General features: G+C 36.3%; 2 protein-coding genes across 29 annotated transcripts in view; both read right to left on the reverse strand.

Moving 5' to 3' along the window:
- Positions 1 to 23,766, reverse strand: part of golim4a (golgi integral membrane protein 4a) — an 836,478-nt gene that overhangs the window by 408,618 nt on the left and 404,094 nt on the right. The window lies entirely within an intron of this gene.
- zbbx (zinc finger, B-box domain containing) overlaps positions 1 to 23,766 on the reverse strand; it is a 90,917-nt gene that overhangs the window by 21,038 nt on the left and 46,113 nt on the right. For 18 of the 27 annotated variants that reach the window (XR_015514562.1, XR_015514560.1, XR_015514557.1 and 15 more), the window contains 6 exons: positions 19,905 to 20,061; positions 16,300 to 16,411; positions 10,113 to 10,216; positions 2,870 to 2,988; positions 2,690 to 2,739; positions 558 to 1,393 (listed from right to left, as the gene is read on the reverse strand). Coding sequence is in view for 11 of the 27 variants with exons in the window: in XM_087292811.1 (XP_087148937.1) it covers positions 558 to 1,393; positions 2,690 to 2,739; positions 2,870 to 2,988; positions 10,113 to 10,216; positions 16,300 to 16,411; positions 19,905 to 20,061 (1,378 nt within the window). In the remaining 16 variants the exon portion in view is untranslated. The remainder of the gene's footprint in view (positions 1 to 557; positions 1,394 to 2,689; positions 2,740 to 2,869; positions 2,989 to 10,112; positions 10,217 to 16,299; positions 16,412 to 19,904; positions 20,062 to 23,766) is intronic. The other 9 variants (XR_015514571.1, XR_015514568.1, XR_015514564.1 and 6 more) reach the window with 1 other exon arrangement.

The following is a 23,766-nucleotide window of genomic DNA, read 5'->3' on the forward strand; positions in this document are numbered from 1 at the left end:
AAGTCGGTTGCTCTACCAAGGAGGCTAAAGACCATGGCCTCTAGCGTCTGTCACTAGAGCAGCTTTAGAGGTCAGAGGAGTGAGGTTTACCTGCACAGCACTTACTAGCTTGCCTCCGTTACACCCACTTTCTGGAACTGTTCTTCACCAGATTCGAACCCCGTCGTGGCCAGCTTCGCTCTGCGACTCAAGTCCGCTGACGTACATGACAAGTTACTGGACAAACTGGTAACAGCAGAAAAGGACCATATGGAGGTAAGCTGGTAAGCGTGAAAAAGGCGTCATAGTCTTTTAAAGACTAAATGCAGCCATACGATCTCCAGAAATGTATATAGGGCTACATTTTCAGAATAAGCCGATGTTGGATAAAATGGTACATTCCACAACCGGTCATTTTGACATACTGACTCAAATTTAAGCTGTTTTTAGGCTAACAAGGAAGTTTTGAGTTCTGAAACTTGCAGGATGTTTTTCTTGTACAATGATCTCATATATGTCAAAAGATAAAATAAGTTTTAATTTCTCAGATTATGTCCCCTATAAATTCCAGTACTAACCTGACATGTTCAGCTGCAGGGAGAGTAGTGGAGTTTTGCGTGACTTCCTTGCACCCTTTAACCATTTGGAAGTCAAGGGGGAATCATGTTCGTCAGTGCGTGAAGATTTCATCACTGGTGTAGACCTGATGGAGTCATGGACAGAAGTGGAAGGTGTGCTTCTATCAGATATTACACCAGACTGTGACGATTCTCTAGGCCACAATGGAGGACATCCTGAGTTTTGTGAATTAACAGCTTGTTCTGGAGAAGATTGAGATAGTTTTGATATTGAATGCTTGATTGAAGTGGCAACTAATCTAGACCTTGGGGATGGAAAATCTGGAGGTTTTGGCGTTTGTTTAGAAATGTGAAATGCAGGAGAGAGACATTGAGAAGATCTAGAAAATGGTATTCTGTCAAGAGAAGGGCTGACCATGGAAATATGGTCCTCAGAGTCTTTGAATGTTTGATTTAATTTGGTTTTTAGGGACAAAGGAGATGATTTTTGCAGACTTTCTGAACATTCATCCTGTTGTGCTGTTGAAGAAGTTCGTGGGCTTGATTTTGGAAAGTTATTGAGGTTTACTTTCTGGCCTCCTGTTGGCGAATTTGACAGAAATGGTTCTGAGGTTGTCGACATAAGAAGCGGTGAAAAGCTTTCAGATTTTGGCATTAAAGATAAATTCTGTTCAGGTTCTTGTGATGGCAGCCACATCTCAGGAAAAGAGCTGGTTTTTATGTCAGAAACATTTTCAAAGAAAGAGCCTTTGGCCATCTCAGAGATGGACGTTGTAGAAACTGAACAGCCAAATTCTCCTCCCTCAGACAAATCTTCATTCCCAACAGCCACAAACCTAAAGGAAAGAAAACAAATCTGTACTTCCTGCCATAGTCAGCCTTATTTTAATTACTTAAGCTCATTCTGAAAACTTTCCCCTATATACACAATTCTGGAGATCGAAAATTATGTAGCCAAAAGTATGTATGGCTGCATTTTGTCTTTAAAACGAACACTATGGGGCGGTATGACCTCGTTCCTTTTTGCACCAGCAGCTGACCGATTATCTCCGTATGGACGTCTTGCCTGCTGTTACTAGTTTGTCCAGTGGCTCACTGCGTACGTCGGCAGACTTGAGACACAGAGAAGAGCTGACCGCGACAACGGGATTCAAGTCCGGAGAAAAAACTGGTCAATTGGTGCTTTTCAAAACACGGTCGGTTGGGTTTAGGGAAGTGGGTGGGCATTGGTCAATCTGTGCTTTTTTAAAAAACTATCGGCTAGGTTTAGGGAAGTGGGTGGATGCTGGTCAATTGTTGCTTTTTAAAACACTATTGGTTGGTGTTACTGCCCGTGTGGCTCGGAGGATGAAAAAGGCTAAACATGATTATAACAACCCAATATTTTTTTAATTCCCCTGAGACTTTAGCTGCTATGGATCGATACAAACAATGGAAGTGGCATAAAGTGGTTCGCTTTATTTACAGTAAAGAAAAAAAGAATTTTTAATCACTCAAAGTGTATTTAAAAATATGTACAATAGATGCATAACTATTGAAACGAATCAATTGAAACAAACCTGATAGAGAGAAGAAAAATAAGAAGGGCCAAATCAAAGAAAATAACAAATTAAACACCCGCTAACTAATCCCTTAATTCCCACCTCTAATTAACTAGAGAAATCTAAAAATAGAAAATAAAACATTGTGGCTTATCTTAAAAGCATCTTCCGGTTTAGAGAAGAGGGTGGGTGAGGGTATTGGTTGGTCGGTCAGTCAGTCAGTTAGCCAGTTGACAGCAGCCTCTGGTGGATTTACACAAAAAGAGCAGGCACGAATGGCACTCGGCCTCTAATGGATTAGCAAAAACAAAACAGCATAAAACGTAGCTCTTGAGATGTACTTGCCGCTCTCCAGAAATGTATATAGGGGTACATAATAAGAATGAGCCTGGGTTTTTTTTTTTTTTTTTTTTTTTTTTTGCAGATACAAATGCAAATGTTAACAAGACACTGTGTTTGTGTCAGTTTTGATTTTAGAAAAAAAAACAGTTTTGTCAATTACATTCCTGCTTTAAAACAGCACTCTGTGAACTATTCTGTCACTTCCTTTCAGAAAGTTTCAGTTTTTAGCCTTGATCTTAAGTTTCTTACACTTTGCTCTCATTTTTCTGCGAGACTCCGAAAGATCTGTCTGCATCCGCCTGGATAAATTAAAGTGACAAAAAAACAAAACTATGTGAGAAGCAATAGAATGAAAAGTATTAGGTAACAGCATTGAGGGGTCATTTGCTGGCCAGCGTCCATCAATCCAGCACTGGGGTTCAGAATTACCTCATCTAACTGTACGATGCTCACACAGGATTTTGCAGGGCTGCCCGCTTTCCCATCATGTTCGGCGGGAGTGATCGTGAAGAGAGAGGTCAGGTATTTATGCAACTCCATGCGCTCTGCTGCAAATCAGAGATGAAGTAAAAAAGATTTATGTTTCGAGTTAAACACTGAAATTAAATCAGAGCAAAGATCAGTATGGCCTTACTGCTGTAAATGTGTGTGTTTATTCATAACGCAGAGTGATGGATCAGCGAAAAACGCATGATTTATGAACCAATATTTCAGGTTAAAAAATAAATAAAGTAGAATGGGATTTGATTTGATTGAATTGTGTAAAGGAGGCATATCATTCCTCAATTCAAATGCTTCATTATTTGCTATAACTGAAGCAAATAAAAATTAAAAGGTGCTCTTCGTCTGATTTATGAATTAAAATAATATTGTTGTAATCTGACAGAATGCAGCAATTATTTGCTTATCCGACACAGCTTGAAGTTTCCATCACTCTGCTAATCAGCAAATACTGCAGAAACAACTGCTGTGTGAATGAAGGCTGATGTCTACACCGGTGCTTTGTCATAATCTTTACTCTCCTAATGCAGATGAGCTGGACCCCAAGGGATGATGGAGATCGGGTTCTTGTCATTTAGAAGGTATTTTTCAAAGTTTATAGCTCAGCTCTTTATTTGGACTGATCAATCCTGTATGTGAATGTCAAGATTGTGGCACAACAAGAAAACTTGGACATTAAAGAAGTCATTAACTGTCCTTTTGTTTATTTTAGACTGCGTTATGAGATCCTGTCATAATGCCACTGTATGTTATCATTATTTTTTATATTGAAAACAAATAATTAAGAAATAGTAGACTTTTTTAGCAATTGTTTCAGGACAGACCACAGCAAATATTGTTTATATTTTTATGTTTATTAGTTTTGTTTATTTGTTTGTTTCTTCAAGACAGAAATATATATATATATATTTATTTGTTTGTTTCTTCAAGACAGAAATATATATATATATATATATATATATATATATATATATATATATATATATATATATATATATATATATATATTAGGGATGTAACGGTATCAGAATTTCACGGTACGGTAATACCTCGGTATGAATGTCACGGTACGGTATTTATTGAATCATTTACAGGAAAAAAAAAACTTTTGAAAATACTCCAAAAAAGTGCCAAAAGTGTCAATGACATACACATTAGCCATCTATCTGTTAGCTTTGAAACAGGAACTTCAATTTTAATGACAAAAAAATTATTAAACCATGTAAAAAAATAAAGTTTCAATTTAGTATTGTTGAAAACTCATCACATTCAACATTTAATCACTCACTTAGATAGAGATGGGTTTAAAGAAAAATTATCATATAATTATAATCTGGTAAAAGCTGGTATCTCTGGGTTATTTACAATGTCCCCTGCAACAGAAAAAACCCCTCTCATTTGGGACTGAGGTTTCTGGGACAAGAGAGATATGACTTGGCCCATGTTGACAGCAGTGGGGTAACGTTGTGCATTGTCTTTCCCCCACTTGAGAAGACAAACCATGAGTGAGATAGAGGTCTCTTTGCGGTACAAGTCAATGTCTGCATCAATCTGAACAGTGTGCTGTGTTTCTGCAGTCCCCATGACTGTTATTAGTCGTATTCCCCAACTTGCAGGCACGTGCACACATAGGGCTCAACCTGTGCAGTGCACATGCCCTTTTTAGTCTTGGATAGAAAATGCCCTTCCAAAACGATCAAAAGTGCCCCCGCGACGCGACACAACCTCCGTCCAGTCCAGCCCTTCAGTAGGCGCCCGACAACACCTCTCTTGAGTATGCGCGCTCAACCCCGCCTCGGCGCTTTACAATACGCGCGCCACAACAGCTGATCAGAACGCGCGCGACAGCACCGCTATTCAGCACGCGCGCGGCGACAACACCCGCTTTAGGTTCGATCATTTCCATCTTTTTTTCATCTCCGCTACTAGCAGCACACTCCATTTCCGCATTACTGGATCTGTAGCGACAACAGACCGCAAAGGATTATGGCCACGCCGGGGCTGATGGGAAATGAAGTTTCAGCTACCTCCCGTTCGCTTCATTCGCCTGAGCAAATTTTCTCTGAAGACCTATAGTTTTACCGAGTCATGCGACTTCGGTAATATCGAAAAAATTTTATATTGCGGTATGACGGTATTTACAATACCGTTACATCCCTAATATATATATATATAAAATAAAAATAAATTTACTTTCTGAATAAATGCCCCTGGTGCGTATGATACATACCTGCATATTGTTCTATTTTTTCATTTTTTTATAAACTTCTTTGATTAAAATACAATATGTATATATATATATATATATATATATATATATATATATATATATATATATATATATATATATATATATATATAATATGTGATGTTTATTTATAAACTAATTTGATTTGGATCACGTGCTTATGATTTACCACAGCCGCTCTTGCATAAGCTAATTATGATCGTCCAGTCATATGATTTCTAAGTTACCATAAATAACTACAGTCTTCAGTCCACATTTATCTTTGTCTGAACGAAACTCCCTTTAGTCCCCATTCTCCTCCTTTACCATAGATGGGGCTGCACGGCGGCCCAGTGGTTAGCACTGTTATCCCAACATCAAGAACACTGCCGGCCTTGGTCCCCGCCAAGCTGGTGGGTGTTTCTGTGAGGAGTTTGTATATTCTCCCTGTGTCCGTTTGGGTTTCCTCTGGGTTCCACGGTTTCCTCCCACCATCCCATGTCCATCATAACACATAACAGATTTAGCAGATCAGGCATTTGTCTAGCTCCCTTCTTTTTCAAATGTTCCCTTAGCTACTGCAGCGGGGAAGTTTTTGAGATCCCCACTCGCTCTGTGAACAGGAGGGAGCCCTGGACTTGAGGATCTCTTGAGCTCAGGGCTCACTCCCAGGACAGCATGCCAAACTAGCTTTAGATAGATCATCAGCTAAGTGTGAAGTCTTGAAATAGGGTTTTCATTAAGAAATGAGGCATAAATGTGTCAAAATTAAGAGTAAACACATTTACAGTATCATGTACAAAACGTTCATTTTTTTTTATTCACTGATTTAAATTTTAATTTATTCATTTAGTCATTTATTCCTTTATTCATTCATGCCTTTCTTTTGAACAATCTAATAAATCAGAACATATTTGTAAAAATGTTCACTGGAGTAGCAAATCGGGATATTAAAATGATTTCTAAAGAACATTTAAAGATGTTGAAATGTCAATATTTTCAAATAAATTATTTAAAAAAATAAAACAGTTTTCTTAAATTGTAAGATTATTTTGTTGTATTACCACATTTTCAGTCAAATAAGAGCAGTCTTAATGAGAATAAGTGACTCAACCTTTTCAGAGCTAATGAATAATAAATAATTCACCATTAAATGATGTATATTTTTCTGATATAACAACAGAAACAACTTTAATCTCATTTAATAACTTTAATAACTTTAATCTAATTTAATTAAATTCCTGCCAATGATTACTAATCACATATCCCCTTGCAAAAGCAAAAAAAGTCAGAAAAAATAGAAAAATAAATCTGAAAAATGCTCAGAAAGACATCTCTGAGTTTGAAAAAGTGAGTGAAAAGTACGCGAGCATCAGGAATGCATTTCATATTTTAAAGAGAGACCTGTAAGGGGTACTCATTTATGCTGGGAACTCGTATGAATTCGTACAATCTAATTCGTACAATTTAGTACGATTTGCTCATCACCCAATGACGGTTGGGGTTAGATGCCTTGCCTCCTTTTTAAAATCGTGCATTTTCGTAAGACTGAACTCGTACGTTTTTATTTCGTTTTATTTCGTTTTTATTTCAATTTCATTAATCTTTCTAAATGCTATGCAAATATTAATATGATTTAAGTAATATATAGTTTGTAAAGTAATATTTTCGGCATTTAGTAGATATATTTTATGAGAGACTTACTTGGCTTACATTCTATCACGGGTGTAAATCCCAGGAGGGACGGGGGGGACATGTCCCCTCCCATCCGAGGGTTGCCCCCCCTTCAAAAAAAAAAAAAAAAAAAAAAAAAAAAAATATATATATATATATATATATATATATATATATATATATATATATATATATATATATATATATATATATATATAAATCTCAATTGTGAAAAAATATGTATATATATATACCTAAAATAATTGTCTAAGTAGAAAGAAAACCGCATTTATCATTTAAAATGCATTTAGAAAAAGTTGAGTTTCCCCTCCCCTTCCTCAAAGTGGTTCGGTCTACTGTGTGCTTTTTCCCTCATCTCACTTACTCAGACACACACAGGTGTGCGGTTGTGGCTGTGTTAATGTTGAATTTAAGTAAGTAAGTAGGGGGTTTTATCCACCTTAAATAAAGGGATTCTCTACAATGTAGTTATTCTATATATATAATATTTATATTACTGCGGAAGTAAAATCCTTTAGCGGATATCATCTCATCTTGTTAAATAAAAGATTAATTCGAGACAGGCATGGTGAGATTGAACGGCCAGAAAAAAAAAAAAACGAAATCTGACGAATGCTCAGACAGACACCTCTGAGTTTGAAAAAGTGAGTGAAAAGTACGCGGGCATCAGGATCATGTTTTTTTTTTTTTTTTTTTTAGAAAAGATGTGAGAGACTTGAGCTGGTGTGGATGAGGAGAGCTAGTGCTCATCACGCAGCTGTTGGGAGAAGCTGAAGGTGGTCAGTTCTTTGACAGCTGTGATCAACTGGCCTCCCAGCAGCAGCAAAGAAACTTCTCTCAATCAGCTGTCGGAGTGCTCTGTCAGACGCTCGGCCTCCTCCAGTGTAATAAGAGCTCTGTGATTACCCTTCAGGGACGCAGTGATGGATCCAAGCTGCCCTCTGCAGTCACTCGCTCAACTCAGTCTACAACTTTTTTTTGAGAGAGAGAGGGGGGAGGAGGGTGTACTTGTGTGGATCTTTCTGAATCACACCTGCTGGCATGTACAAAACTGCCACCAATCACTAGGCCCACACAGAATCTGCACATCCACAGTTTTACTTGGGATTTTTTTTTATTGAGTCTATTTAGTTATTATGTGAAGTGCACAGCATACACGAGTACACCACCTTTTGAAAATGAATATTGTTATCCATTTCTCAGTGAATATAGACAAAATATTTTGGTGTATTTCAATAAAGCAGTTTTATTAAACAGATATATTCATTAAAATAAGACTTTGGTCACTGAACGTCTTTTGGAATAGAAAGATAATATAAATTTTAGTTCAATTGAGATATTGAAAAAAGTTATAAACCTGTTTTTTTATGTTTTTCTTATTTTTTCCTCTTTATTAAAATAAAAACTATTGTATAGTTTTCTCTAATATACACATTTGGGTTTTTTCTTTTTATTTATTTATTTTTTTTTTTAGATCTAATCTAATCTAATGTGTACCAAATCTATTATTGCAAAGTATCTTATATATATTTACAATACATTCACAAAGTATCCTATATTTGTTTACAAATCTTACTTTAGCAAACTAGTCCTAGTTTTTCAATCAGCTTCAACAAGGCTAACTAATTTATTTATTTATTTATTTATTTATTTATTTATTTATTTATTTATTTATTTATTTCATCTTTGTCATGATGACAGTAAATCATATTTGACTAGATATTTTTCAAGACACTTCTATACAGTTTAAAGTCACATTTATAGGCTTAACTAGGTTAATAAAGCTAGTTAGGCAGGTTAGGGTAATTAGGCAAGTTATTGTATAACTTTTTTAAATAATTTGTTTAGTAGACTATCGAAAAAAAATAGCTTAAAGGGGCTAATAATTTTGGGGCTAATGGTTTTTGAATAATTATGAACTGCTTTTATTCTAGCCGAAATAAAACAAATAAGACTCGGCCCACCACTAATACACACACACACACACACACACACACACACACACACACACACACATATATATATATATATATATATATATATATATATATATATATATATATATATATATATATACAGTTGAAGTCAGAATTATTAGCCCCCCTGAATTATTACCCCCTTTGTTTATTTTTCTCCCAATTTCTGTTTAACAGAGAGAAGATTTTTTTTTAACATTTCTATACGTAATAGTTTTAGTAACTCATTTCTAATAATGGATTTATTTTATCTTTGCCATAATGACAGTAAATAATATTTTACTAGGTATTTTTTACACTTCTATACAGCTTAAAGTGACATTTAAAGGCTTAACTAGGTTAATTAGATTAACTAGGCAGGTTAGCGTAATTAGGCAAGTTATTGTATAACAATGGTTTGTTCTGTAGACTATCGAAAAAAAATTAGCTTAAAGAGGCTAATAATTTTGTCCCTAAAATGGTGTTTAAAAAATTAAAAACTGCTTTTATTCTTGCCTAAATAAAACAAATAAGACTTTTTCAAGAAGAAAAAATATTATCAGACATACTGTGAAAAAAAAAAACCTTGCTCTGTTAAACATCATTTGGAAAATATTTTAAAAAGAAGAAAAAAAAATTAAGGGGGCTAATAATTCTGACTTCAACTGTATATATATATATATATATATATATATATATATATATATATATATATATATATATATATATATATATATATATATATATATATATATATATATATATATATATATATATATATATATATATATATATAATATAATACCAATGGTAATTGTTCACAAATCATACTTTAGCAAACTAGTCCTAGTTTTTCAATCAGCTTTAACAAAGCTAGCCGTGGCCTGTATACATTTCTAGACTGCCTGATAATATAGTTATGGATTTATTAAAAAAAAAGGTATGGACAAATATACCCAAATGCTTAAAAATGAAAAAATATAACATTATGAAATGAGGTTAACTACAATATGCTTCATATAAACAAAAGAGTAATAGTGTAAAAACAACCCATGTCTTTGGTAAATGCCTTGAAAAGGCCTAAAATGTGTTTTTGTTCACTGCATAAGCTAGTACACGATTGCTAAATGTCAAAAGTAATACCCTTTAATATAACTTGAACACATTTAATTGCTGCCTGCAGATATAATTTAGATAATTTATTATACAAAAGAAAAGTAGGAAAAAAAACTGAATGTTAATGTTGCTGTTTAGTGTTTGGAAGTATGTGTCTGTATTATGAAATAGTTCATACCAGTCAGTTTTTGATTCAGTTCGTCCATCTCTGTTGTAAGGGGTGAGTGTGGCTCTGGCCGGCACTGGATGACAGACCGAGGCTGAAATTCTTCAATTTGTCCTCTAAAGGAAGAGAAAATAACACTGTTCCCAGTAAATCACACCCAGAAATTTGAGGATAATTAATCAGACTCCCTTTGCTCAACGCTGCTACTATAAATAAACAACATTTCAGCACAGCACAGCACTTTGGTAATAGCTTTATCCACCTCGGAAAAATCTGTCCCCAGTAGGGAAAAGTAATATTAACCAGTAATGTAATGGCCCGGCATGTTTCACTTCTTTTCAATTTTCACAATCCAATCAATTGCTGATGTATAAAAACATAAAAGTCCTGCCCTGCATTATTTTAGGGATGTGTATATCCACACCTTTTCAAAAGCAGCCGGTGGCCTGTCTGATTGAGCAAATAACCTGTTAGTAATAAAAAAGACATAAAAACAATAGTTTTTAGTTATATAAAGTTCAGTCCTTCAACAGAGTACGGCTGGCCACACTTGTGAATTTTAAAGACAGGTTTGGGCCAGAAATGCACTACATTTTGTTTATTTGATATTTATGTGTTTATGATACCGTGTTCTTGTATAGTCTAGTGTCTTTATTTTTTGTGGATTCCTAGACACAACATCCGTGAGTTTACATTTGTTTGTTTGTTTGATTGTTTATTCGCTTGCGTGCTTGTTTGGTTTATGCTTAAATACATAAACTTAACAAATATAGTAAAATAAGATATATTTGCATAAAATAATACTTAAAACAAAATTATGGTAAAAATAAAACACCTTTTCATAACATTAACATTAATAATTTCCAACATTAACAGACTATCTTGCCCAGTGCCTAAAGTAAGGCCCGTGGGCCAAAGCTGGCCCTTTGATTTGGCCCACCATTCCATCTGAAAAAGATGGAGTGGGTTGGAGAAAAAACCTTTACCACAGTCATTTCTGGCACCTCCTTTTTTCTGTTTCTGTGCATTAGATCAGCTCTTCTGGCTTATGGGGTACCTTGAAACTCTCAACTATCTATTCACCCATTACGTAAATTAATCCTTCCTTCTTACAAATCTCCCTCCTCTGCTTCAGTTATCTATCTCTTTCTTCTTGAGCATTCATACAAACCTCTACTTATCACAACTGTTTGGGCTAAGGACCTTAATGATTATGTACACGTTTTATTTTCAGATCAGGTATAGGAGATGTTTAAATGTCTTCTAGAAATCCTAATCACCAAATTATACACTGGAAATTCCTGCATAGGTTCTACTTGACTCCAAAGAAACATGTTTATCTGAATCTCTCATCTTCTTCTAATTGTAATCTCTGTTTACAAGGATCTTTAGGCACTTTTTTACATTTCTTTTGGGAATGTCCCTCTCTCTCACCTTTCTGGACTCAGCTCTCACAGGATTTATCATACTTGTTGGGAACTGAGATATGTTTGACTCCACGTCATTTTATCATGAATGACTTTTGGGACCTCACTTTGTCCGTTCAACAAAGATGTCTTCTGTTAACTGCTTTCACAGCAGCAAAAAAAAAATGCTGGTCAACCGCTGGAATCCTCCTCATACCATGGACAGAAGAACCTGGACTGTGTATTTGTTGGACATTCTCTCGATGAAACTCTCAACTTCCCCTATACATGGAGCTAATATAAAAACTGTCAGTATATTGCATTCAGCCTTTGATGTTGTGTCATCCTTTGTAAAGTCTTTGTAAAATTCCTTTGTAAAATTATTTAATTTATTTATTTATTATTATTATTATTATTATTATTATTATTATTATTATTATTATTATTATTATTATTATTATTATTATTATTATTTTATGCTTTTGAAGTCTACCAGGGGTGGGATGGGTGGGAGAGGGTTTTAATTTTTTTTTTTGTTTTATTCTCTGTTTTATATTGTTTCCTGAAAAACTCAACAAACAGTTGTTAACAAAACAAAAAACATAGTCATTTCTAATTTGATGTAACATTTTTTGTTTGTTTGTTTTATTGCTGAGCTACAAAGAAAAGCAAACTAAAATGTATTGTTTCAATTAAATGTAAATGAATCTGAGTTTTTAAAATCTAAATATTGTCACTCGACAAATTATGCAGAAGACATCGGCGAGCAAATCAAGGCAAAAACTAGTATAACTCAGATCTGTTGTAAATGAGATTATTTTTGTTTTTACCATAACAAGTGAAAGCACTGTGTGCTTTTAACACTTGTAACACTGTGTAAAAGAATTTTCAGCCTTATTGCCCCAGTCTTTAGGCACACGTGATACTAAAAAAATCATTTGACTATAATGATGCTTAGAAAATTATTCCCTATCCCCGAGGTGGCCAACCCTGTTCCTGGAGAGCCACCTTCCTGCAGATTTCAGCTGCAATAAAAATCAAACACACCTGCCTGTAATTATCACCTGGTGTTCAGGTCCTAATTAATTGTCTCAGGTGTGTTTGATATGGGTAGCAACTGAAATCTGCAGGAAGGTGGCCTTCCAGGAACAGGGTTGGCCACCCCTGCCCTGTCAGCATCATCAATGTTGAAAACAGTTATGCTGCTTTACATTTCTTATTGTTAGGCTTTAATGAACAGACAGCATGCAGAATGTTAGAAATAGATTACTTTTATAAGATTATAAATGTCTTTCCTATCATATGTGATCAATTTAACATGTCTTTGCCTTGCATTATAAAAATTAAACGCTAAAGCAGTTTCAACAAACCATGCGCACAGTGTATGCAAGGAAAGTGACATCATTTCAATCCAATATAACCGATGAAGCGGACTGAAGGAAATTGATGACCCACACTTCCTGCTCAAGAATAAATCTCAGCTCATCCAGATTCCCCTGACCCACAGGTTTAGCCCTTTATACTTTTCCCGTCCATTTACCGGTGATTTACCACACAAACACATTAGCAGCAAAGCCATCAACCTTTTGTCTTCCCAAACACGAGCCTCTCTCTTTCTTTCATTCGCTCTTGCTGCTTCAGCAGGACAACCTGCTTCCCTCATTGTATGTGTGTGTGTGTGTGTTTGTAAGTGTATGAAGGGATTAGACACCCCTATCACACACTCCATTCCTCCAGAGTGTGAGCATCAGCCCTGGGCCACACGTCTGCCCTCCTCCTAAAAACCCAAAACACACACACACACACACACACACACACACACACAGAAATCCAGCTTCCTGCTCCACGATTCTTCACACCAGCCTCAAAAAAAGGCAATTTGACGGATTCACAATTAGAGGCTTGTTGAATAGCCGACCTAAATTCCATCATACCGCTGCCACAGATACTGTAACGCTCAGGAAGCCCGAGATGGTTCAAAGCGCTTTGGAGGGTTTGCAAATGCTGTGTGTTTTTCTGCCTTTTGTCAGGCTTTCTCTTTTCGTAGGCGAGTGTTGCAGTCTTTTGGGGAGTAGAACAACCATTTCAGTGGCTCTGGTTCAAAAGTTAGCGTGCTGCCTAGAGTACACGGGGAGCTGTCTTCAAAGGCATCGCACTAATTGAAACAGAGCCTTCTTAAGGGCTGATCTGGAACTTTGTTGTTTATTTTTTCTAAGGGCTTAGTTCACTTATTAATCAGGGGTCACCACAGCGGAATGAACTGTGTGAATTTTTTTGTTTTATGCAGCGTATGTTTTATGCAGCGTATGTTTTATGCAGCGGATGCCCTTCCAGCTGCAACCCAACACGGGGAAACACCCATACACTCTCATTCACACTCTTACACTACGGCCAATTTAGCTTCCCCAATTCACCTATAGCGCATGTTTTTGGACTGTGAGGGAAACCGGAGCACCCGGAGGAAACCCACGCTAACATGGAGAGAACATTCAAACTCCACTCAGAAATCCCAACTGACCCAGCCGGGGCTCGAATGAGCGATCTTCTTGCTGTGAGGCGATCGTGCTACCCACTATTATTTCTTAAAACAAGACTATATGTTTTGCTTGTCTAGAGAATGCTTCTTGATTTAAGAATTTTCAAATATTTGAACTAGAAACAAGACAAAAAAATCTAAGAAAATAAGTGTTTGAGGACACCCCTCACAAATTTCTCATTTGAATTATTTCTAATATTTTTTATTTTTTCTCTATAGGAAGCTTTACAATATTTTATTTGTGCATATACATTAGATTGGTCAGTACTAAAGCCACATCTGGAGATTATCTAACAAAATAACTTATGATAATGGTCCAAAATTAGTACACCCAAATTTATATGTTAGGGAAAAATATTAAATTAAAAATTAAAAAGAGCAAAACTCAAGAGAAACAAAGAATGTATGAAAAATGTGTTGAAATTTTGTAGTTTGTAATTTTTTCCCAATATTTTGCATGAATTTAAAAGTATTATCCGTTAATTTCTAAAGAAGTTCTGTGACTAAAATATAATTTTAATAAATATATCAATTTAATAAATCTGTTTTGTTTAAAAGCACCAAAATAAATTACCTATGTTTACTGAGAAACGGATACAAATATTTAATTTCAAAATTGGGTGTACTTAATTATGTTGAGCAATGTATATTCATTAATTATCTAATCTTTTATCTTATATCTTGTCGCTATATTTTCTTGGAAAAGTATATTATTTATTTATTCATTCATTCATTCATTCATTCATTCATTCATTCATTCATTCATTCAATTCCATTTCATATGAATTTTGCTTGTTTAGTTTATTTTTCCAGTTTATATTATAATTTTATATTCTTTTATATTTATTTAGGTTGTCGCAGTGTTTTCTTGGAAAAGTACACAGTCAATTTTTATTATTTATAAATTCTGACAGATAAATTCTTGATTTTATTTCATTTATTTTATTTATTTATTCATTTATTAATTTAATTCAATTTTATATGAATTGTGCTTGTTTTTTTTTCTAGTTTATATCATAATTTTGGTGACGCGGTGGCGCAGTGGGTAGCACAATCGCCTCACAGCAAAAAGGTTGCTCGTTTGAGCCCCAGCTGGGTCAGTTGGCGTTTCTGTGTGGAGTTTGCATGTTCTCCCCGTGTTCACGTGGGTTTCCTCAGGGTGCTCCGGTTTCCACCACAGTCCAAAGAGATGCGGCACAGGTGAATTGGGTAAGCTAAATTGTCTGTAGTGTATGTGTGTGATTGAATTTGTATTGATGTTTCCCAGTGATGGGTTGCAGCTGGAAGGGCGTCCGTTGCGTAAAACATATGTTGGATAAGTTGGTGGTTAATTCCGCTGTGGCGACCCCAGATTAATAAAGGGGCTAAGCCGAAAAGAAAATGAATAAATGAATGTTATAATTTTATTCTTTTATATTTATTTAGCTTGTCGCAGTGTTTTCTTGGAAAAGTATCCCATCATTTTTTTATCATTTATAAATTCTGACAGATAAATTATTTATTTATTTATTCATTCATTTATCTTAATTTCTTTTTTAAATTAATTTAGCTTGTTTAGGTGTTTTTTTTCTAGTTTATATTATATTTTTCTAATCTTTTATATTTGTTTAGCTTGTTGCAGTGTTTTCTTGGATTGCTTTCTACAATACTGCATCAGTACCCACCCACCTTTTAATTAGTTTGTTTTCCCCATTTATTTCTTTAAAAAAGTTTTATGAACCAAAATAACCAGCTACAAGGTGAATCACTCCATCACAAACATTGACAAGCCAAAAAACTATTTAAAATGATAAGAAATATAAAAAATACAGTGTACTTATTGATTTTAGTGAGGAGAAAACTAAAATGTCATTGTTCACAGCTCTGTTCTTGCACTCTGTGCTGCTTTAGAATACCAAAACAATCCATCTCAGAAGTCAGTTTGTTATAAGATACCTCATATAATTCGATGCCTTCAAACGCTCCCTACACAAGCAGCACTATAACTGTAGGTTTTGGCACAAAGCCAGAGTGTATTTTTAAGGAAGATTTTGCAAAGTCAATACTACAAAAGCACTTTGTGGCTGATTAGCTCAATAAATTCCAGTGGCTCTGTGGTGCCACAACTTAAAGGTGAGGCTGTGTAATTAGCAGCCATAAGTCTTTAATTGATCTCAAATGGGCCTAAATTGGGGCCCGCGAAGGTAAATGAAGCTTGTAATGCTCTTCTTCAATGTGTGTCTGTTGGGTTATAAAGTGTGCCGTGTCGAGCGCTAACCTGCGGTGTTTTTTCAGGAGCAGCTTCTCCATGTAGCTCAAAGCGTCCTCGTTGAACTCCACATGAATTAGCTGCTGGGATCTTTTCTCTGTTTGCGTTTCCATCACAGACACTAAAGAGAGAATAAAACAACAAAACAGGTCGAAAAAGTGTGTTTAATAATAACCAGCAAGTAAACATAGCATCCTGAACAAACCATTGGTATTAAACACGGACGCATGAGACTAAACGAGAGAAATAAGCTGTCTGGAGCCGAATTCAAGCAGCACTATTGACATAATTCTGTCTTTGTTTCGAGAGTTCTTTTGCTGTATTGTGCGAATATAAAGGGCGGTTAGACTTCAGTGCATTTGAAACCCCCTTAACACAGCAGTCATTATCACAGTGAGCACAAGCCAAGCAGCACTGCAGAGGCCGACACTCCTGCTAGCCAAGTACAGAACGAAAAAAATGAGAGAGAGAAACAAATACGAGCAGTCATGAAAAGAAGCAACTTTAGTTTGCTGCAGTGTGATCTGACTATTGCATTCAATGGAGTGTTGGAGCTGCAGTACTGCTCAGATTTATAACTGAATAATAGATTTAAGATATGCTTGGGACGGAATGATACTCTGATATATAATTTAATGACAACTATATTGATTGCGAATGGTATGCATGGAGTATTCTATGTTATGTTTATATGGGCATATAAGAGATAGTTCACTCAAAAATTTAAATTATGCGATCATTTATTCATCTTTCATTTGTTCAAAACGTATTTATCTTTGTAAAACACAAAAGAGATATCTTACTTTATGTTCAACATAGCCCTGCAGGCACTCAACATCGTAAGACATTAATATTAGGTTATATTAGTCAGGTCATGATGTCAGATGACCAAAATTTAATGTCTATTCAGCATCTGAGGACAATGTTTTTTTTCGATGTCCAATAACGATGTCAAATTACGTTGATATTTGGTTGATTTTAGGTTGTGTAGGAAAGCGACCAAAATCCAACGTCTGATAGATGTCATATTGATAATGTCCACAAAACTTCAAGGTGTAACATGATTAGCTGTTGATATTTGTTTGATTTTAGGTTGATTTTAGGTTAGACATTGGACATTGACATTAGGTTCTGACGTCAACCCCTTTTTTCATTTCCAAACAAAATCCATTGTCCCCACAACGTTGGGGTACAACGTCAATATGTCATCATGCTGATGTCCTGTGCCTGCAGGGAGCAAAGAAACTCAGCTTTAAAAAAAGACATAAAGGAAAATAAATGATGAGGTAATTTTTCTTTTGGGGTGAACTATCCCTTTAAACAACCACTTAAAATCACAGAAAAGTACAATGTGTCAATCTGGCAACAACACAACTATTTCTTTTAATAGTTTTTGTGTGTGTTTGCGTGTGTCAGTATAAGTACATCCACATTTTTCTTCTTCTGTGAAATAAATCAATATTAAAGACTATAAGACATTTATTGTTTTATGTACAGCTGTATACTGCACAGGACGAACTCAGCTAGTATTATGACCTCCTAAGCTACCTGACAAAATTCTTATCGCATGTCCAGCTTTTAGGAACAACAAGTAATAACTCGACTTCTAGTTGATCATTTGGTATCAGAAGTGGCTCATATAAAGGGCAAAGGCCGCTAGATGACGCTTATTTTACCAAAATAAAATATGATCATGCCTTGATTTTTAATGATTTCATTAGGACAGTAGACCTGACTTTGTTTAGACAAAAAGTTTTGTCACTTAACAGAAATAATGTACAGTATAGAGTATAAAGTCATGCTGCAGTGGAAAAAGAATGAATATTGTGTCTGACTCCCATGAGCTTGGAGGACTGCATCCATACATCTCTGCAATGACTCTAATACCTTATTTATAAAGTCACCTGGAATGGCAAAGAAAGCCTTCATCTTACCTCAGACATGCTCAATAATGTTCATGTCTGGTGACTGGGCTGGTCAATCCTGGAGCAGCCTGACATTCTTTGCTCTCAGGAAGTTTGATGTGAAGGCTGAAGTATGAGAAGGAGCGCTATCCTGCTGAAGAATTTGCCCTCTTCTGTGGTTTGTAATGTAATGGGCAGCACAAATGTCTTGATACCTCAGGCTGTTGATGTTGCCGTCCACTCTGCAGATCTCTCGCACACCCCCATGCTGAATGTAACCCCAAACTATGATTTTTTCCATCACCAACCATCATTTTTTCCTTTCTTTTGTAAGAATTTTGGGTCCATGTGGGTCCCACTAGATCTTCTGCAGTATTTGTGATGATTACGATGCAGTTCAACAGATGATTCATCTGAAAAATCTACCTTCTGTCACTTTTCCAAATGATCAACTAGAAGTCAAGTTATTATTTGTTGCTCTGACAACTGGGATCATCGACAAGACTTTTGTCAAGTTGTACAGATCTGAACAAATCTTTAAAATATCTAATTGCGTGTTCAACAGAAGAAAGAAACTAATACAGTTTTACAACGGCAGGAGGAAGAATAAAAAAACTATGAGGGAATTTTCATTTTGGGGTGAACTATCCCTTTAAACAATCACCTAAAATCGCAAAAATACTTAGTGCCAATCTGGCAACCACACAACTATTTCTTTTAACAGTTTTGTGTGTATGTGTGTATATATACAGTACATCTGAAATAAATAGATATTAATAACTATCATATAAAGCGGCACAGTGACACAATGGGTAGCGCTGTCGCCTCACAGCAAGAAGGTTGTTGGTTCGAGCCTCTGCTGAGTCAGTTGGTATGTTCTCCCTGTATTCGCATGGGCTTCCTACGGGTGCTCCGGTTTCCCCCACAGTCCAAAGACATGCAGTACAGGTGAATTAGGTAAGCTAAATAGGCCGTAGTGTAGGTGTGAATGAGTGTGCATGGGTGTTTCCCGGTGGTGGGTTGCAGCTGGAAGGACATCTGCTACGTAAAACATGCTGGATACGTTGGCGGTTCATTCCACTGTGGTGACCCCAGATTATTAAAGGGACTAAGCCGAAAATGAATGAATGAATGAATAAATAAACTATTATATATTTTTCATTTAAATGTCATTGATTGTTTTATGAACAGCTGTAATCTGCACAGGATGAACTCAGACAGTACTGAAAACATCACAGGCACAGAGATTCTCTAAAAAAAAGAAATAAATAAAACAAATCAAGCGCATTGCAACATCACGTCTGCTATTATTTAGCGATAAATAGCTCCTGTGCATCCAGCTGCTCTTGACTAATATCTCGAACAGATTGAATCCCTGTGACCGTGCATCATCAGTCACGTTTCTGCCAACGCTTTCAGAAGTTGTCAAATCACAGAGGCATTTCTGCAAACCTGGAAACAAATGCGCGCAATGTTTGTCATGCATATATGTAGTTACCTGGCAACCAATCAGTGGCCCTGTCACACTCGCGGCGTGCGTTATTTCAGTCAATGCCACACACAAGCATGCTTTATGAGGGAGTGTTTGTTTGTGTTCTGACAGCCTGTCACAGGATATACGTTCAGCTCATATGAACCTGACAGCGTGTCACTTTATTACTATGGTTCGACTGTAGCATGAATGTGTGTGTGTGTGTGTGTGTGTGTTACCTGGTCTCTGGCCTCTTTCTCTCCACTCTTTCAGAGCTTCCTGGAAAGACCTGGCTGACTCCTCTTCATCAAAGCTTCCTCTGAGCAGAGAGCCGTCCTCTTCCTCCTCCTCATCCTCCTCCACGTCAACACCGTCATTCATGAACAACACCTCGGGCTAGACACGGAGAGAACACAACCGGAGTGACAGGGACGCTGAGAGAAGGAGACTAAATTAAACGGAGCAAGTTTTCACACTGTGCAGAAAGTTGAGAGAGGGTTCGTGTTGAAGCGTCTGCTGCATTCCCCCAGACACAAACTCTGGAGGAACTGTGTTAGCAAGAGATGGGCTGCTGGCTGGGTGATATCAATCAATGCGTTGAGACTAAATACAATGCTTGCTAGAAATGCTCGCATAGTAGGATAATAAGGTGGCAAATGTGTGCACCAAAACTATTTGCCATGATTCTCTCTGTGTGTAAGTCTGTATGAACCAAAATCTGCGATCATTATTTTCATATTGTGAAGCAGTTCATAGAAATGTGGAATACTAAATAAGTAAACGGTGGGCGTGGCTTGTTTTTTCTACTTCAATCTGATTGGTTGTAGGTAAAATAGGCATAGGTCAGGAAAAGGGTTTCAGGAGAGTTAGTAGAAACACTCTAAAAATATTGTTTAGACCAAAGAAAAAAAAATAGCACAACAGTTTGCATCAATATATTCAATTTACGACAACATCTCTCTGCTACCCTCAGGCAGACGGTTCCGCAGCATCCAATCACGCACTAGCCGACTCAAGGAAAGCTTCTTCCCTCAGACCAGGGGTCACCAATCTCGGTCCTGGAGGGCCGGTGTCCCTGCAAAGTTTGTTCAGGTGTGTTTGATTAGGGTTAAAGCTAAAATCTGCAGGACACCGGCCCTCCAGGAATGAGTTTGGTGACCACTGCCTCAGACTATTAGGCTGATGAACACTTAACACACCCCACACAGACTCTTCCATACCCCTCCCTGCACACCATCAATATGTAGCACGCACTGCACTTTAACCAATCCATACTTGAAACAATACTGCCTACAACTATGTGGACATTTATTCATAGTACATATCGCTGTCGTTTTTTCATTGTCCTGTTTTTTTTTTTTTTTTGAGGAGTATGCTGTTGTATTTTGCACTGTCATTGTATCTGCTGTTTGTTTTTTATACTATCTGGAGCCAGCACCTAAGCTTTTCACTCATCATAGCACACGTGCTGCTGATGATGTGACAAAAAAAATTATTTGATTTGTTCTAACAAAGTGAAGTTCAGACAGCAAACTTAATTATCTTAGCCAAATGACTTTTCCCTCCTCAATCAGGCATCATTTTTGTGTATTTGACTATAAAAAATGGAGTTTATGTTATATATGGTACCATACAATTTATTTTTTTAAGTCAAGTACCAAAAAAGATTTTTTTTAAATAAAAATTTCAAACAAATCCAGTGTTATGTACTTAATTACATGCAAAGTTTTCAAGTTTAAAACCTCAAATAAATTAAGTAGCTGAAATTGTTTCATTTTTGGTTTGTTTTTAAATTTACTGTTCATTTGGTTGCTTGTAAGAAATACATTTAACAACATTTAATTTTTTATTTGTTTTAAACCACAGTTTTTCATTGTTTTTATTTGTGAAAAAAACATCAGTGTGTGGACTTAAAAATACAAAACAACTCCATTAGTGTGGAGAAAAAGTTATCAACAATTTATTTGGGCTGCTACAAGTTAAACATTGTTTTAAACTAATTGACAGATATATTTACCTTTAAATTAGCCACATTTTTAAGTTGATGTAATTATCAATAATTTCCTGTTATGAAAAATTCTGGCAACTCAAACGTTTTAATCTAATCAGCCATTTAGATTTTACAACAATGTAATAAACTATGTAGTGGTAACAGACCTCTTCAGTTAGAGTGTAAAGGCTGATTTATACTTCTGCATCGAGTGATCGGCATGACCCACGGCGCATGTCTTGCAGTTAATCGCGCATATATACTTCTGCGTGCTGTTTGTGTTGCTCTGCAATAAAACTTAACTGGCAGCAGGTTTTTATGCTCTTCTGTGTCGAGTTTCCTCACTGGTGTTTCAAGTTCACACTTATCTCATGATTGATTATAAAGCTTGTTTGGCATGCTGTCCTGTGAGAGAGCCCTGAGCTCATAAGTTCCTCGTGCTCGGGGCTCCCTCTTGTTGCAAGGCGAGAGGGGAGTTTGAGCTCAGGTAGATCTCGAGAACTCCCCTGCTGATTGCTCTTAAGAGATGACTATTCACTACGAGCATTTCTATGGTGCCAATTTGGATTAGTCAATTAACTTAATTTGCATGTTTTTGGATGGTGGGAGGAAACCGGGGAACCAGTGACGTTCTTGCTGTGAGGCAACAGTGCTAACCACTGGGCCACCGTGCCACCCATTTAGGAAAGGAGGAGGAGTAGGGGTGGAAAGGGGGATTCTTCAAAACGCTGTCAAATGGAAATGGTCTGTTTGGTGAATCATAAATTGAATAATGTGGGGCCGGCTGCAAGCAATCATAAGCACATGATCCTCTAGAAATTAGTTTATAAATAACCTTAACCTATTTTCCTCTGTGTCGAGTTTCCTCACAGGTGTTTTGTTTTTTTCTGAATGCTACAAGTAGCTAAAACTCGTTCATTTAGAATCAGGACATGCAACAACTTTAATCATAAGGTAAACACAAAACAAAAATTTCCTTTACAACTCCACACTTGTAAACACTCACTTCATCTGGCTCTCATCGCCGTCCATGCTCGTCACTGCTACCAAACCGACCAATCACAGAGCTTACGCTACACATCATTTTGACGCGTAGTTAAACTTTTGAGAGGTTTGCGTCAGCTCCAGCCATGGCGACGGCTATGTGACTAGTTGGAGGCTGCACTGGACCATACGTGTGTGCTTGACGCAGAAGAATAAATCAGCCTTAACAGACAGCTCGTCCTCGCTATATCATTTGTTGTCTGATAGTTGGAGAACCGAAAGTTGGAGGGGCGTGGTTAAGTATGTTAACCACGGCCAACAGCTAGGACAGACGCAGGCTGCGTCCGAAATCGCATACTTTCATACTATTTAGTATGCTAAAAACAGTATGCAAGCCCAGTATTACAGTTGAAGTCAGAATTATTAACCCCCCTGAATTTTTAGCCCCCCTGTTTATTTTTTCCCCAATTTCTGTTCAACGATGAGAAGATTTTTTCAACATATTTCTTAACATAATAGTTTTAATAACTCATTTCTAATAACTGATTTATTTTCTCTTTGCCATGATGACAGTAAATAATATATTACTATATTTTTTTCAGGACACTTTAATACAGCTTAAAGTGACATTTAAAGGCTTAACTAGGTTAATTAGGTTAACTAGGCAGGTTAGGGTAATTAGGCAAGTTATTGTTTGTTCTGTAGACTTACTATAGAGAAAAAAGGGGATAATAATATTGTCCTTAAAATGGTGTTTAAAAAATTACCAACTGCTTTTATTCTAGCCAAAATAAAACAAAACAGACTTCTTCCAGAAGAAAAATTATTATTATACATACTGTGACAGTTCCCTTGCTCTATTAAACATCATTTATGAAATATTAAAAAAGGGGGGCTAATAACTCTGACTTCAACTGTGTGTCTGAATTCATAGAATTCGAAAAACAGTATGTGAGAAATACTTCTCATACTTCAGCCTCCACATCAAAGTTCCTGCAAAGAAGGTCAAGCTGCTCCAGGATTGACCAGCCCAGTCACCAGACATGAACAATATTGAGCATGTCTGGGGTAAGATGAGGGAGGAGGTATTGAAGATGAATCCAAAGAATCTTGATGAACTCTGGGAG

This window comes from Danio rerio, chromosome 18, assembly GCF_052040795.2.
Source record: "Danio rerio strain M-AB ecotype USA chromosome 18, GRCz13ab, whole genome shotgun sequence".
Taxonomy (NCBI): Eukaryota; Metazoa; Chordata; class Actinopteri; order Cypriniformes; family Danionidae; genus Danio; species Danio rerio.